Source organism: Lacerta agilis, chromosome 14 (assembly GCF_009819535.1).
Source record: "Lacerta agilis isolate rLacAgi1 chromosome 14, rLacAgi1.pri, whole genome shotgun sequence".
Lineage (NCBI taxonomy): Eukaryota > Metazoa > Chordata > Lepidosauria > Squamata > Lacertidae > Lacerta > Lacerta agilis.
In genome coordinates, this window is record NC_046325.1 from 16,409,211 (window position 1) to 16,425,915 (window position 16,705).

The window sequence follows — 16,705 nt, forward strand, 5'->3', positions numbered from 1 at the left end:
GCCATCAGGATTGTGAGAGGCTTTCTGTGGGGTGCTAGCATTTGAACGGCTGTGCCTTATAGCAGGGGCTAAGGACTCAGCACTATCTCAGCTCTTTCTGTTTATAGCCCTTGGACAGTTCTCCAAACACACTCCATCTCCCGAATTCACACTTGCCCCATAATTACCCCATGATAACAGTACACCTTCCCCAAACGTCAACCTTGCCACAGTTCCACCAACTCACATGGACTCCGGATTATGATCTGTCCAAACTTTTTTTCGCCCCCTCCCCTTGACTCATCAACCTTCCCCCCCAACCCAACAACCTTCCCCCCAAACCTCCCTCAAACTCACCACCTCCCAGGTTCGGTTTTTGCTGAGGGAGATCACAGCCAAGGATGGATTGATGAGGTACCCATCCTCATTAAAGGAGAAATCCTTCTCACCCCAAGTAACATTCATGAAGTACCTGCGAAGAGGCATGATGGAAGCTCTTCAGTGTCAATCTAAAGCCCACTTTCATATGCTGCCATCGCAGCTTCACTCCCCCTAATATTGCCATCCCCCTCAAGCCTGACCCACAGGGCACTGGTCTAGTATTTCAGATGCAGCTGTGGATCAGGACTTGAAAAATCGAGAACGGAAAAGCCCTTTCGGAATTGGGCCCATTTTGAAAGGGGAGGCAGGGTATTGAGTGGGGATGGATGGTGTGCGAAGGTAGGTAAATATGGATGAGGTGCGGGGTGTAACTGGCTATATGGGGAGGTGGTAGGAAGGGAGGAAGGGATGGTGGGCAATTAGTGGGAAGCAGAGCTAGTGAAAGAGCTGGATGCACGCCACATTAAAGACATGCTGGAAGCCTATGCTATGTCAAGTTGAAAAGGCCCCATAATACTGTGTATTATTCTAACAGAAAGGCCAATGAAAATAAAAGTAATAAACTTTTATATTTGCATATATACCAGTACATAGGCAAGGTTACAACTGACAACTAATCATCTATCTTGCAGTAAGCCTATTTGCATATGGAATTTATTTAAATGAAAACACCTTCTGATTTCTGACTTAGCAAGAGTGGTTACACACACACTGTTTAGCCCTTACTAAATGGAAGAGCCAAACAACATGTGTTGTGTGTGTTGTGCATGGGACATAAAATATAAAACATTTATGGGGGTGTTTAAAGGCAGAGTAATTGAAATTGGGGGGTTGTATTTGGAGACCCTCATAATGTGAGGCCCTAAACTGGATCTTAACTGTAGATTAACCAGTGCGGTGTAATAGTTAGAATGCTGGACTATGACCCGGGAGACGAAGGTTCAAATCCTCACTTAGCCATGAAGTTCACTGGTGACCTTGGGCCAATCTTTGGAATATAAAAGTGGTATATAAATGTAATGAAATAGTTATATAGCTTTTGTGTAAATCCAGCATTAGTTGGATGTTGGTGCATAGGGTGAGTGGATATATAGGGATTCATGAATCCCTGGCTCCTGCTCAGATGAAGACAGAAGCTCTTACTTGAGAGTAAGGAAGAGGTGTCCTTGCAGAACTGTTGGGTGTGCAGATGCTCACTGCATAGGGGAGGATTTCCCTTTTCCCAGTGACAGCAGTGCTGCTGGGTCCTCAGTGATCAGGCCATGCCCTCCCCACCTGACTTAGGTTTCTCTACCACTAGTGGGTTGGCTAACACTCTTCCCAGATTCAATCGTTGTGCTCCTTTCCCCAGGAAGGGACGTAGGAGTCCAGCTTCCTCATCTGGAGCAGCCATATCCTGGGAGAAGTACCTGCCTCCTCCTGCCTTTGTCGTCCCCCGCCCCGCTCTCAGCCCCCTGCCATGTTACCCCCCTGTTCCCTCTCCTCCTCATGCTCAGCCTGACATTCCACTCCTGCACCCAGTGGCGCATAAGCACTCATGAGAAATGGAGATAAGGAAGCAAGGAGAAAGTCAAAATGGCTGAAATGGATGTGAAGAGGAACAAGTTATTAATGTAGGAAGGTGCTTTGAGGAACAGATATGCAAATGAAGAAAGGAATGGGAGGGGAAGAGGGTATGGGGATAAGTCAGATCTGCTATACATCCCTTGTGGACAACAGCACTTTCTTTTGCTCTTGATTCCACCCCCCCTTCCAGGCAAAATCCCCCCCAGCCTCTTTCCCTGCTGACCGATGCAGGTTCTCGTTGATCTGGGTGAGATTGGGTGCCCGGCAATCATTGTTGAATTTTGGAACTGAGCCGTAGACTTGCAATAGGGCCTCTGCCCCCTTGGCAATGATGGCTACACCATTTTGAACCCTGTGGTAGAGATCATCTTTCCATCCTGCTGAAAGCACCATGAAGAGACCCTCGGGTAGTTCCTCCGGCATGTACTCAGTTCTACCAAAGTTGGCACCTGCCATGAACCAGATATAGCCGGGGCCTGTGAGCTTCACTTCACGGGCTGCACGGAAGATGCTTTCTGCTTCTTCACGGGAGCAGTAGAGAAGGCAGATGCGGGCATTTATTTCCCGGAGCTGGCGTTTGAGGCGGGCCCCATCTGGGTCATCAGTGAGATTAAGGGTCACAGTGCTGCGGCGCTCCCAACCAATGAAACTGCTGTCAGTCAGGACCTCAATGTAATCTACAAAGTCTTCATAGCCGGGAAACAGTGTCGTGATGACAGCAAATGCCGTCCAGTCGTACTGTTCCAGAACCTCAAACATCACTTGCAATTGCTGTTTGGTCGAGGAACCTAATTGTAGAAAGGTTGATCCTTTCTCCTGGATTTAGGAGCAAAAAACACAAGGGTGATAAGTGCTACCTATTTGCCATCCCATTATAGGTCTACTCTCTGATTTCTACCTCTCTCCTATCATGGGAGAGCTTTCAGAATAGTTTTAGTTGGGGAATAAAGGTTGGCTTTTAGTTCCAGCAAAACATTTTCCACCTCTGTACACCATACAAATAATTCCAAAAGTGCTTGCATGCAGAAAATCATTATGCTGAAATTGTCCTCCTCTCTGAAATGCTGATGCCCATCTAACCTTGAAAAGGGGGTCATAGTATGAGGTTGTGTGACATATCTATTGTAATCTTCAGCCCTCCCAGTGTCCCTCCACCAAAGCCCCTCAATTAAGTGCCTGCCTTGCACTTAATAAAAAAAACACATCTTGACCAAAGTATCCAAAATTCTGCACTAAGATAAAGGCAAGTTCTGCACTATCTGTATGCAAATTAAGCAGATTAGCATGTGAGTAAATGTCTGTACTGTAATAGATTCAGGTTGTATAATTTTATGAAGTGCAGAATTTAAAATAGTTATACTTAATCTGGGCAGAGATAAACACAGGATATTAGAGTGAACATAGACAGAATAAATCACTTTACCTTGGGTGTAAGAACAATGGCTGATCCTCCGTTGATGCCAATGATGGGAACAGAGGTCTGTGCTGAGATGAAGTCCAGGATCTGGGCCACAGCCTCTGTACGTGTATCATCCTCAAAAACCACACCGTGGATGTGCAGGGAGGAGAGAACGTCACAGAGCCGCACAATGAGGCTGCGTGGGTTGGTGTCATTCAGAACCACAGGGATGGGGTTGACCTCCATTGAGAAGTTGCGGAAGTCCTCAGGCGAGAACCGGGCACTCTCTTGCGTATAGGTGGAGCCACTGAAAATGATGGGGATGTTGATGGTCCGCCGCCGCAGGTCCAAGAAAGGGCTGGCACAGGCCAGAGCCATAACAAAGAGCATCCTAGCAGCGGGGGTGCCCGGGGGCAGGCTCATCTCGCAGGGCCTCTACGTTCCCCCTGGAAGTGGTTGGGAGAGGAAGGAAAGAACAGGCAAAGAGAAAGGGAGGCTTAAAAGGGGAATCAGGTGATGAGCCACTTTGGCCTGAAAACAGACTAAGCTGTTGCTCACCTGTGTGTAAACATGCTCACCTGTGCACAAATACACTCACACTGCTTCTTCCTGCCACCCCATGAACCTTGCTACATGAATTAGCTCAGGGTTAGGAGGAAGTGAGAAGCCATTGGATTTGTAGAAAGAAACCATTCTCTCTCTTGCCTGCACATTTCCCACATTCACACCCCCTCAAGATCAGAGCTTGTGGAGCAACTATAGGTGAGCAAATGGCTCACCTCAGGGGGCTGCATATGGTGTCTGGGTTGCTAGTTGCTAACCCTCTGTACTGCACTGCTTCGACAGAGCTCCTGTCAACCAGTGGGAAGGCCCATCTGCTGCTTTTTGGATGCCAATGGTTTAGGTTTTGGCAGCCAGAGCTCTGCCTGAGCTGCAGGTCATTGGAGTTGAGCTTTGGAGGAGAGGGCAGAACAACATCTTTGCACAGGTATGCCTTAAAATTATCATAGTATGTGGAGCAATACATGCTTCTTTCATTAGCTGTGTGAAGTTGATCAAGAAAGTTACAGGTTAGCTTAAAGACATCCCCGCAGTATGAAACCCCTTGAAGCCTCTGAATGGGAAAGCAGGAGAAAAAGTCACAATCCTAAGCAGGAGGTTACCTCTTCCACGGCAACTCCCATAAGCACCACCTACATCATCCTTGGTTGCTGTTAATGGCCTCACAACCTAAACAAGGGCTTTGAATAACAGACCATCTTTTACACATTCCTGCCTTTCTCCAGCGTATCTCCATATCTCACTTTTCTCCAGCGTATTCAACACCTGCCCATTCCAGATACATTCCCTGTGGCAACATAAACATATCAGCAACACCCTTTCCTTCCATTATTACATTTACTGAGTTTTGGCAATGCTGTGAGTTAGCAGGGTCCCACAGGCCATTGGAGGGCAACATTTTAACCCCTGGAAGAAAGATACTGGGGTCTTGAAGAGGAAGAGTTGAGGCTCTGGTGAGGGTCAAGGAAAATAGGAACGACTTGACAAAGTCACACATCTTTGTCATTCAAGCATTTGGACAGAGATTCATAGGATACACATTATCTCAGAAACCCAATGTCTTTAATCTTTTCAACCATTAATCAGCCAATGCTCTCCGCCCTCTTCATTCCACATAAGCAGGGGAGATGTTTGACCCAGGGAGAATGCTGTATGATTTGGCAAAAGAAATGACTCTTCCCAGCAGCAAGCTTTAAATTGAAAATGTAGAGGAACGGGAAGGTCCATTTTATGCAGGAAAAAAGTGTCAAGTTCCCCAAACACCAGCCACTAGAACACCAGGATTTCAGCTGTTGGTTTGGCCAGATGTCACTATGCTGAGCCAGATGTCAGGAGCTCATCCTTCCCTCCATTTATCCTCCATGGGCCAATTATTATTCAGAATAGACGAGTGAGTGAAGTGCAGAGGTGGGCACTAAATGAAACCAGTCGCAGATACAGTGGACTTAATGTGTTGGTTTCACCTCACCCAGCATCCTCAATGCATTTATTTTTCTCCACTTGCTATAATTCCAGTTCTCTCTCTCTCTCTCTCTCTCTCTCTCTCTCTCTCTCTCTCTCACACACACACACACACACACACACACACACTTTCCTTTTTGGATACATCGGGTTTGCCCAATAATATGTAGACAGTCCTTCTACATGTTGATAAAAACCCACTCAGATTATTATTATTTATATCCTGGCCAGTTCTAGGGCAGATTCCCAAATTATTTATCAGGGTGAGCCTGACTCCCTACCTGTCATTGGTTCCAGTAGCATCACACAAGGCAACAGGTTCATGTACGGTGGGTGTGTTACCCTCATTCTGCCACTGTACCTTCAGGAGATTATTCCAACACATGTGTGTGGTCCTGTCCTTCTTTGCCTGTGACTGGCACTATTTCCATTTCATTTCACTCCATTTTTATTTGTCTGTCAGGCATGAGCAGCCAAATCCCACTCCAAATCCCACCAGCATTGGCAATACAGCTCTGCTTATTGGTTGGTGGCTATACAAATCTATACACTAGGTCCCCCCCCCCCCACACACACACTACAAAAAATAAAAATAAACAAAATCACAATCACGGCATGCAATAAGAGAGCTCCAAATTACTCAAGGAATCAAACCAAGTTGCTGGCTGCAGGCAGAGCCTCCTCAGAGCACTTGTCAATCAGCTGGAGGGGAGATGAATTCCTGTGTGGCTCTTTAATTAGACTCTTGGTTTGTCTTTTTTATGGTAGTATTGTGGGTGTGACCCGGACCCAAAGGCTGCATAAAAAGCATGTGTTGTGATAATGATGAACTGTGTGGCCAGGAGAATAATATGGTTCACTTCTTGCTGAAGTGGAATCCTTCCCATTGAAGGGTGTGATTTCATTTTGAATGCTCCCATCCATAATAATCTGTTGGCATATATAAAAAAAATGAGCATGTCAAGGAGAAGGGCCCTAGCCTATTGTTTCCCAACATGTTTATTATTTATGTTCCAGGGGGAGAGGGAATAATATTTCCGAGGAGGGACAGTGAGTATTCAAATATGCAGTTCCCCTTGCAGGCTGAAGTGGCACAGTCCAGCAAAAGCTGCCATATACAGTTCTGCTGCTTATATAGCTTGGCTTTTTGACCATAAGTATGATGCAAAAACTATCGAGCGGGTCCTCAGTGATAAATTCTAGTGGGGTCTTCCTCATTCAAACATTCCTTATGGACGGGTGGACAATTCTTGATGCCCCAAAGGAATTGAGGTGGAGGTGGGAGGGAGAAGGGAAGGGAAGCAGAAAAAGATATATACTGTCAGCAACCAAAATAAAATCTTCCACTACCTAGTCTCCCACTATGCCTCTAAAGTGAGCAGTGAAATCCCTTGCACACTGGACACACGTCCTGGGACTTTGGATTGTTACATGTCACCTTAGCATATGTATGTTTCCAAGCACACATTTGCCAAAGCAATAGGAATGTGGAGGGCCGGGGGGGGGGCCATCAGCATTAAACAATCACAAGGAGTGGGGGCTCTTAAACGTCTCATGCCTACAGATGCACCCCCCAACCCTCCCAGCTGCTCTTACTTTCAGGCCCAGAACCCAGCTAGGATAAACTAGTGTAAAAATAGCCAGGGGTGCACTTGATGGGAAGAATGGTGGATGCAGGCCAGGTTCAACATCCCCCTCCTCCCCCTCTGATGCTCTATTCCCACATCAGGGCCACCCAAGACATTTTGCTGCCTGAGGCAAGGGATAAGATGGTGGCCCCTTCTGCAGATAAAATCTAAGTGGACTGGCAGTTGTATCTTGACTTCAACATAGGTGGCAGGGCAGCATCTTCCACTGCACTGGGGGGTAGCAAGTTAGCTTAGAGCAGTGGCTCTCAAATATTTCCCCCCATGGACCACTTGAAAATTGTTGAGAGTCTTGGTGGACCACAATGATCTTTCTACCTGTTGTAGCAATTGTAATGTGCTGTGCTAGATGCTGTATGGTTACAAAGCAAGCCTTCTAACATATAGTTCCACCCTCAGAGAACCATCTTAAAAAAAACTAATTAAACAATTAACCACTCCATACAAACCCTTATCATAGGACAAGACATTACAAAGAAAGAGTCTTATTTTGCCTATGCTAATTTTAATTAGGGCTTACACCGCTCATTAGACCACTTTATTTGGTCTTTCAACATCAAAGCTCTCTCAGAATGCTCGTTTTGAGATGTCAGAAACCTTTAAGCTGCTGCTTATTCTGTTCATCTTTTACTCTGGGCAAGGTGACGGCATCCCTCCCATCTTACCAACTAATGTAGCTCACCTAAGAGGAGTCTATTGAATTAGAATCTCTCCCCCTGCCCCAGGACTGGCTCAAGTTTCTTTTCATATATATTATCATTTAAACAGCATGTTTTAACTTGCTTTAAATCTTTAGCATGTTTTGTCTCAAAACAATCCTCTGAAGTAAATCATTAGCACGCTTGGCAACCTCAAGAGACCCTTCATAAGTTACAACACCCCCCCCCCCAAATGAAGATAAAACCCGCATAGGGAAAAATGTGTATTCCAGCATGTGTGAAATGAAGCGCAAGTGTTTAAAATAAAATGGTTGCGTCATATTCCAGCTAGAATGAGGTACACACTTTTTTCTGTTTGGCGATTCTTTACATTACTTTAATTATGAGTCAAGTACTTGGGATGAGGAAGTGGAGCCTTCAAGGTCAGGGAGAGGAACCTGTCTCTCTTTCTTCCCTGAAAAAAATGTACAGATTCTTCACAGTTTAGAAGCTCTCTAACAAAAACCACAGAAAAACTCTTATAGATGGATGTGAAGGTAAAATATGGTACTTTGGCTAGAGCAAAAACTACTGGAGGCAAGAAAGAGCAACAGCAAGTATGCTTTCTAAACAAACAAAAGGGAGGGGAAAATAATAAGGGTGATTTGTTTAGAAGCAATGCAGTGCACAGTGGCGTTTTGCTTGTTATACCCAAACCTGCTGCATAGGATAATAAGAGGCAATAAAGACCTGTTCTCTAACTCTTGTACTGAAACAATTGGAACAACATGACCAGATACAATTGTAGTTAAGTCCCTGGAGGCTGTACGTTTTGCTCTTTCTTGAAGAGTTGAATGGTCAAGAAGATTGTCCATAATGTCCACATTAAAAGGTGGACTCTAGTCCATGAAAGCTTATGCTGTAATAAATCTTTTGGTCTTTTAAGGTGCCATAAAACCCTAGTTGTTTTTTGCTGCGACAGACCAACACAGATATCCTTCTGGAAATCATTACATTGAAAAGTGGCAGCCAGATCCTCTGCTCACTTTCAAAAGTTACCTTGTTTCCCAAAGCAGACTGCGACAAGGATGCCAATGGGACACCTCACCAAGTTGCAGTGAGGATCAAAGAGATGGACAGATAACTGCAAAACCCTTCACACATACTAAGTGCTATGGGGATTATAGTTTATAATAATATGGCCACCACCTGCCACATTTAGGAAAATCCTATGCCAAGTATGTTAATTATGTGCCGCTCTAATATGCAAATTAGATATGGCCCTCTGGCTCATGATATTATTTTGATGCAGTCCGCAGTGTTGAACAAGTTTCTGGCTCCTGGTCTATTTCCACCTGGCAAATTCGCTGGTCACAGTAGGGAGAAAAACCAACAGGCTAAAGCCCCACTGAGGACAGCAGCGCCAACAGATATTTCCCTGCAGTAAAATGGGCAAAATTGCATCAGACTCTTGCCAAATCCAGGCATTTCGAATTCAGAAGGTTAACCAGGGAGGTTTTGTCCAAGCTTATCTGAAAACGGATCTCAATCTGCTTTGGTGTCCAAGCCTAGAGTGCTGAATCTGTCAGTATTTTCTTGCACAGAGATTTGTACTAGAATGCTGCCTCTCCTGCCATTTGTGCTCCAAAGCAACTGCTTCTTGCTGCTTTGTGGTAAGGCCAGCCCTTGGTATGGTTGATTTCCCCAAGTCTATAATAAGGGAATACAAACCTGAAGCAGGAAATGCAAAGTAAATTACCATTTAATCTCAGACCAGAATTCCCTCTGGCAGACTTATCTCGTCACTGTGACCCAAAGGATAATAGGAAGGCCTGGTGTTCTGCAGGTGAACCACCTTTCAACTGCTGGCCTCAGTGGCTGTAGACTTTTGGCTGTGCAGTTTGGAGAAGCACCAGGAATGGCTCCCAAAACTCATGTGAGCTCTTCCCACTCAGTGAATATAAAGCCAATATCAGATTCCACTAGCCCTCCTTCCCCTTATTGATACAATAGCCCCATGGGGAGTTGCCATAATCTATACCTCAAAAATCTATACCATATGACCTCACACTTTCCATGCTACCTGCTGTCCTGATTCCTTCCTGACTAATCTTTCACAAGCAATAGTAAAAGCTGAAAGCCTTGTTATTGCTTCATTCACTTGGCAGATCAAGGAAGTTGTCAGTTACCCTGGCAGATGATGTTATTCCTCCTGCTCTTGGAAGGGTGTGTGTGTGTGGAGTCTGGCAGATGATGTTATTGCTCCTGCTTTGAAAAAAGGCTCTGTTTTCCTCCCACTCCTGTTTCACTACACCACTGCCTGGACCTCTCCAGCCACCTTAATGCCACTTTCCCCACCTTGTCCCCTGTCTGCCCATGCCTGCTTTCGTGGTTGCCAGTTCCAGTCTGGATCTCGCATGCATTCCAGAGTGCCCACTGTTGGTTTATGTTAACGTGTGTCACATTGGCTCAAGGCTCCCACCACCACCAACCACCCTGGAGTGTATAGTCAGTTGGTCCTTACAGGCTGTTGCTATGACTTATCCTCCTAAATTGGCCTTCATGCCCAGAAGCATCCTCTGACCTGGGTATCCCAAGCACCACTAGGCAAACCATCAAAGTCCCTCCTCACACTCCTCATTGAGCTGAATAGGCACCCACTCCCCAAACCTGGTCATTGCCCCTTTGAAATGCAAAGCCTCTATCAATGGCTACTGGTCATGATGACTATATGTTGCTTCCAGAATTGGAGGCAGTAGGCCTCTGATTATTAGTCACTAGGGAACAGCAGCAGGTATGCTATTGGTCTTACGTCCTGCTTGTGGGCTTCTCATAGACATCTGCTTGGCCTTTAGGGGAAACAGAATGCTGGACTTAGATGGGCCATTGCACTGATTCAGCAGGGTTCCTCTTACTTCCTGTATCACAAGGACTGAGCATCCCATATTTTCCCTGATCAGGGCACTAATCTTCTCCAAAGCACAGATAATAGACTGATCCTGAATGGAACACACCATGTGGTTCTCTGCTTCATCTATCTGGGATCCTGATTCCAAATTACTCTCCTTTCTGGTTCTGAGGAGGCATTTCTTGGCACCAGTGGTTGGGTCTCAAGGTCTACACACCCATTCATGCCTCATTGTTGTTCACCACCTCATGCTTCTTTTTCATATGGACTGCATTCCTGGATTTAGATAGGACCTGGAAGTCAGACTCTGAACATGCCTGAATGCCCTAAACCCAATAGAGATGGGATTTCCAACTGTGGCTTGTCACCAGCCTGCTGGTGGAGGTTGACCTGTACAGGTAACCTGCTTGAGGTCAGTTTAGAGGTCTGACTTCCTTGCTACCAGTGCACAGATCTCCATCCCAACATGCTCCTCCCATAGCCCTGTTTGTAATCCTGGCAATAGCATGGTGATCATCAATTGGCTCCCTAGGGCAAGCTGACTGAAGGGGGGCATAAAGCAGCTGCTGAACTGGGCAGAAATGTAGGGATAATTCCTACCAGGTGTTTGCTGAGAAGGGAACATTACACAAATCCCTGGCACAGAGCTTGCTTGTCATCCCCATCTCTTCTGGGCTCTGATCTACCTGAGAAGCTGTGATACCAGCAGGGGAACCAATTGGTGCCAAGGCAGGAAGTACCAGGATATAGAGCCTGGACGGCAGGTGCCAAATGCCCATGACTGGTGACTGGGGAGGAAGCTAGAGAGAAGCACACTCTGTATGTAGATGCAATCATACACAGAGCCCCACATACTGCAGATGTCTATATAGATAAATTGGTTCTCTCTCTCTCTCTCTCTCTCTCTCTCTCTCTCTCTCTCTCTCTCACACACACACACACACACACACATGCCCCCTCCATTGCAGCAATGCAAATTCTGCAAGTGTGCCCCCACCCATCTCCATCAGCATCCAGTAACATGAACACTACCCTTCCCTGCTCATGCAGGCTAACCCATGCATCCAGGGATACCCTGGGTATTTCTTATTTATTGTTTGGTTCGGTTTTGCCTTGATCATCTCTTTTAAAAATTACGCTAGCTGTTCTGAGCATTATTAATGGAAAAGTGGAATAGCAATATTTTGTAGCAAAATAGAAAACCACACTCTCGTCCAAAGGGAAAGTAACACACACACACACACACACACACACACCAGCCCATGTGGCCCAGTGGACAAAGAACAGGTGTTTGGAGTCCTCAGCCTGTTCCTGCTTAGACCAAAAGTATCTGGGCAAGTTCCTTTTTTCCTCAGTTTTGCTGTCTGCCAAATGGATCTACCTCACAGACAGGCTTACAGTTTTATCCACTTGCCTGGTTGCTTCCAGGTTGTTAACAAGGCAAATGCACACATGCTGTAGGGACAGAGTTACGTGTGACTTTATTCACCATCATTCTTATCCTGAAGAGTTACTGGCAATATAATGTTAGTGAGGAAACAATGATAGAACGGTGTTTAACTCATGGAGTGGGCACACTCCCCCCCTCCCCCCACCCCTGGATTGGTGCCCTTCACTCTGTAGCTTGAAGCGGGGAAAGAGATCCTCCCATTGACTCCTTGTGCTAGGAAGATAGCAAAGCACAGCAACGACTCTGTCTCACTTGACAAGGGGGCATCATTTCTGAAGCTGCAAATATGAGCTCACAGTGGTAGCTGTGATAGGGCAAGAGAAGCAGCGGCAAAGAGCAGTAGGTGAGGCATGGATAGGAGGGGAGGGGAGAGGGACAGGGACAGGGAGTTCCAGTATTGAGAATTATTTGCAGCACTGCTCACAGGGTGTTGGTGGAAACAATAAAAACCATCAGGAACATTAAACATGCCAGACAGTAAATATATATAGGTGAAGTTTTCCAAACATCCACAAACAACAGTGAAGCTTTTTGCAGGCTCCCATGGAGCAGGCATCCAAGCATTGACACTTGTGTATTAATATTGCTCTTCATTAAATTTATATCCTGTTTCAGCATAACCGCTCCTGGCCACTTACAGTCACAAAAATCACATATTACAAAGTTATACAACTCCCAATAAAAGAGTAAATAATTACCATAAAAACCAAAATAGAAACCAGCGCCTTAAAACAAGCAGGAATGAAGCAGGTCAGATAGTGCTTAATTCCCAGTTTGGAAATGCACAGCTAAAGAAGAACACTATGCCTTCATGTACGCTACTTGTCAGGGAACCCTTCTTACATTTATGCTGAGCTCCCTAACATATCACAGCTCACCAGATGACAAACCCAATTATAACCACACCTCATACTAACATACATACACAGACACAGCGCGTTTTTATGCCACACTTTTCTGAGGAGGCATAGGTGCAAACGCATAACAGTGCCGCTATGCAGTAACATCTCTCTCCATATATCCAAACGACAATCGTAAGATCACTTCATACGAACGATTTATCTCTCATCTCAGCTGCCCTTTTTTTACACACTTCATTGCAGGGGTTTAAAATGTGGCGAAATGAGAAGTTTTCCCTCCGCTGCTGCAGTAGATCATATGTGGAATGTCCAGGCCGATTTGCGTTACTAGTTGCAGGAGAGAGCCAAGCAACCATCATGATTCTGAGGTTGCTTCCATGCCAGGGCCCCTTAGCACAGCTGAAAAGCCCTGCTTTTCCGCAACTGGATGGAAACAGATTTTAAACAGCTTCCACAGAAACTCCATTCAATCACATTATTTTTAAATGCCTAAAATATACTAATCACTGATTAAAAACAAAGCAGGTTCTCCCCACACAGCCTTACTATCTGAAACAAGCAAACTCAGGGACAAGTTGTTAAAGTCACATAATTGTTCTTATAATTGCCAGCTTGAATGGAAACAGTTCAGATCGAGAATGAACCAAATACCAACTGGCCCCACAGGCTAAGCAATGATGTGGGCCTCTCTGCCCCGTAGGCCCTCTCAACAGCAGTGTTGTTGCCACTTAACAGGCCAGGATGGGCATGGGGTGGCAAGGTTAGGTCTGTGCACCAGACTGGCACCACCAGTGTGCCTGCACAGCCCCAACCTTGCCACCCCCATCCTGATAATGCCACTCTTGGGGGGGGGCAGCAGCACCACATTGGCCACTCTCTTCCTCTGCTGCAGCCGGGTGGAATGGCAGCTCAACGATCAGGACAGTGTAGCACTGTATTACGGTATGTAGGAATGCACTTCCCCATGGTTAAGATCCTCCCATCATGTTTGCTCACAAGTAAGTCCTATTCAATAAGTCCTCTAGATATCATTGAACTCCCAGCTCCCACCAGCCCCAGCCGGCATAGCCAATGGTCAGGGATGATGGGAGTTGTAGTCCAGTAGCATCTCGGGGGGGGGGGCGGGAAGAACGGCACAGGCTCCACATCCCTTCAGCAGAGGATACCGGCAACATTAATGAAAAGTTTCCTCCTTGTATGTTCAGCCTGCTTTATTTTTTTTCCTGATGAGGGTTGATGGGGGAGTAGTGATGAATAGCCTCTTAATTGTCCCATGAATATCCTCTCTGATTTGCTTCAGTGTCAGAGACTGTTCTGATGGGGGAGACCTTAATTATTGATTTCCTTTCATTATTTCCCCCCACTTCATTTTTATAGTGAAATAACTATATATAAAGCCTCCCCCCCCCCACCCCTCCCCAGAACAGAAATTAGCACTGGAGCAAATCCAAGAGACTATCCAAGTGGCAATTACGATGCATGGGAGCAGATTAAAGGTGCATTAAAGGCTATTCACCTCTAATCTGCTCCCATGCACATCAGGAAGCAATAAAACAGGATGAACCTGTAAATAGGAAGCCTTTAATTTAAGACAAATAAGGACTTAAAACAGGGGCAGGGGACAAGTGGCCTTCCAGATGTTGCTGGACTACAGCTCCTGTCAGCCACAGCCAGCATGGCCAGGGATGATGGGAGGTGTAGTCCTGCAACATCTGGAAGGCCATTGGTTCCCCATCCCTTGACTGAAAAGCAGTAGCAGTCGGTGTGGTGGGGCAGAGCCATGGAGACGCCCTGCCTCTGGCACTACTGCAGCTTATCCGGGCAAAGTAGGGGCAAAGAGAAGGTCCGGGTTGCACAGACGCACCAGCAGGAGCACAAGTCTGGTTCTGCCAGCACATCTGTGCAGTCCTAGTCTTACCTATGCTAAGCCCCACCCTCTCCCAGCCCCCTCAAGGTAAGCTGCGGTGCTGTCGGTGGCAGGAGGGCTCCACTGCCGCTTAAGTCTCAGTACTATACTGCTTTGCCTGACAAACTAGATCGGCGGCGGAGGGTACAATTAAGTTTTATTACCAAAAATAATGATGATGATCACAGATCAGGTCTGAAGAAACATGGGAAGAAAACACCGGGATGCAGCAGAAAGACAAAGACATCTGGATACTCAGTGAAAAGTGAATGATCCAAAGATGGCAGTTCCAGATAAAAGGGCTGCTGTGTAAGCAATCTGAGTTAATTAATTTGGAACACAAAGCTATGATCTTGCGATCACTAGGTGCAAACACCCTGCCCCCTACCCTCTAGCTAGCACCACACACTAGGTTCCAAAGCCACTGAGCTGTGGCTTTTCCCCATGCATACGCTTTACTACTACTACTACTACTACTTACATATCACCCTTTATCAAAAGATTACAGGGCGGTGTACAACATTTTATGGAGCACAATTAAAAGCATAATAATAGATAGCAGCATCAGCATCAGCATCATCATATAATCATAATAACAGACACACACAAACCCGCTTTAACAGTCCCTAGATTATTTAATGGCCAAAGGCCTGGGTAAAGAGGAATGTTTTTGCCTGGTGCCTAAAGACATGTAATGATGGGACCAGGTGAGCCTCTCTGGGTATTGAGGTCCTGAGCAGTGTAAGGCTTTATAGGTCAATACCAGTACTTTGAATTGGGCCTGGAAACTAATTGGCAGCCAGTTCATTCAGGCCAGGATTGGAACCTCTCACTAGCAATATCTGGCACAAATCTGCTGGGAAGTATATAGATGGTCTTGGGAACCCGCTCCCTTCTTTCCCCACATACTAGGGGCACGGTTCTGTTAGTCCGCTGGCTTTCTTTTCCCTCAGGTGACCCTGCTTTGAGGTTGGCTTGCAAACATCTGCTAGTAAACAGAACAATGACTTTTTGGTTTTGACACCAAGGTTTTTTAAACTGCAATAGGTAAAGGTAAAGGGACCCCTGACCATCAGGTCCAGTCGTGTCCGACTCTGGGGTTGCGGCGCTCATCTCGCTCTATAGGCCAAGGGAGCCGGCGTTTGTCCGCAGACAGCTTCCAGGTCATGTGGCCAGCATGACAAAGCCGCTTCTGGCGAACCAGAGCAGCACACGGAAACGCCGTTTACCTTCCCGCAGGAGCGGTCCCTATTTATCTACTTGCACTTTGATGTGCTTTCGAACTGCTAGGTGGGCAGGAGCTGGGACCGAGCAACGGGAGCTCACCCCGTGGCAGGGATTCGAACCGCCGACCTTCTGATCAGCAAGCCCTAGACTCTGTGGTTTAACCCACAGCGCCACCTGGGTCCCTTTAAACTGCAATATACGTAGTCAAAAGCCCTGATGTTAACAACACTCAGGCAAGCAAACATACACATATGTCTGTATTTGGACCATTTCTGTCAACCCACACATTCACCACAGAAGGCTAAATACTGAAACGCATGGGCTTCCTTGGTCTACCCTGGGGCCACATGAAAACAAGGCTTGACACCAGGGTAAGTGGGAATACAAATATGATCCCAGCTGGAAGAGAGGAAGTTAAGCCCATATATCCCCTGTGCCTCTTTGCTGAGGAGACAGTAATTTCCGCAATCACAGAAGTGTTTCTATTCCTGGGAGTGCAATCAGAAGCCGGCGCTCTGCCCGGCTCATCAGGGCCTTCAGCAAGCAAAGACCCCCCTCCTTCCCCCCTTTATGCTCCTGTCACCCTACCACTATCAGAAACAGACATGGAGACCATACCATATTACAGACCCCAAAGGGGGGAAAGAATAAGGGTGGGTGAATAGATATACCAATGCCTAGTGGTTAGAGAGCTGGTCCAAGAGGCATCTCTGCCAGAGATCA

General features: G+C 46.3%; 2 protein-coding genes across 6 annotated transcripts in view; one reads left to right on the forward strand and one right to left on the reverse strand.

The window, feature by feature from the left end:
* The window catches only part of KDELR1 (KDEL endoplasmic reticulum protein retention receptor 1), a 133,228-nt gene that overhangs the window by 82,215 nt on the left and 34,308 nt on the right, over window positions 1-16,705 (forward strand). The gene's annotated exons all lie outside the window — the stretch shown is intronic.
* GRIN2D (glutamate ionotropic receptor NMDA type subunit 2D) overlaps window positions 1-16,705 on the reverse strand; it is a 60,343-nt gene that overhangs the window by 28,563 nt on the left and 15,075 nt on the right. For all 5 annotated transcript variants that reach the window (XM_033171253.1, XM_033171252.1, XM_033171250.1 and 2 more), the window contains 3 exons: window positions 3,350-3,771; window positions 2,150-2,742; window positions 337-451 (listed from right to left, as the gene is read on the reverse strand). In XM_033171253.1, the coding sequence (XP_033027144.1) occupies window positions 337-451; window positions 2,150-2,742; window positions 3,350-3,748 (1,107 nt within the window). In that variant the 5' untranslated portion in view covers window positions 3,749-3,771. The remainder of the gene's footprint in view (window positions 1-336; window positions 452-2,149; window positions 2,743-3,349; window positions 3,772-16,705) is intronic.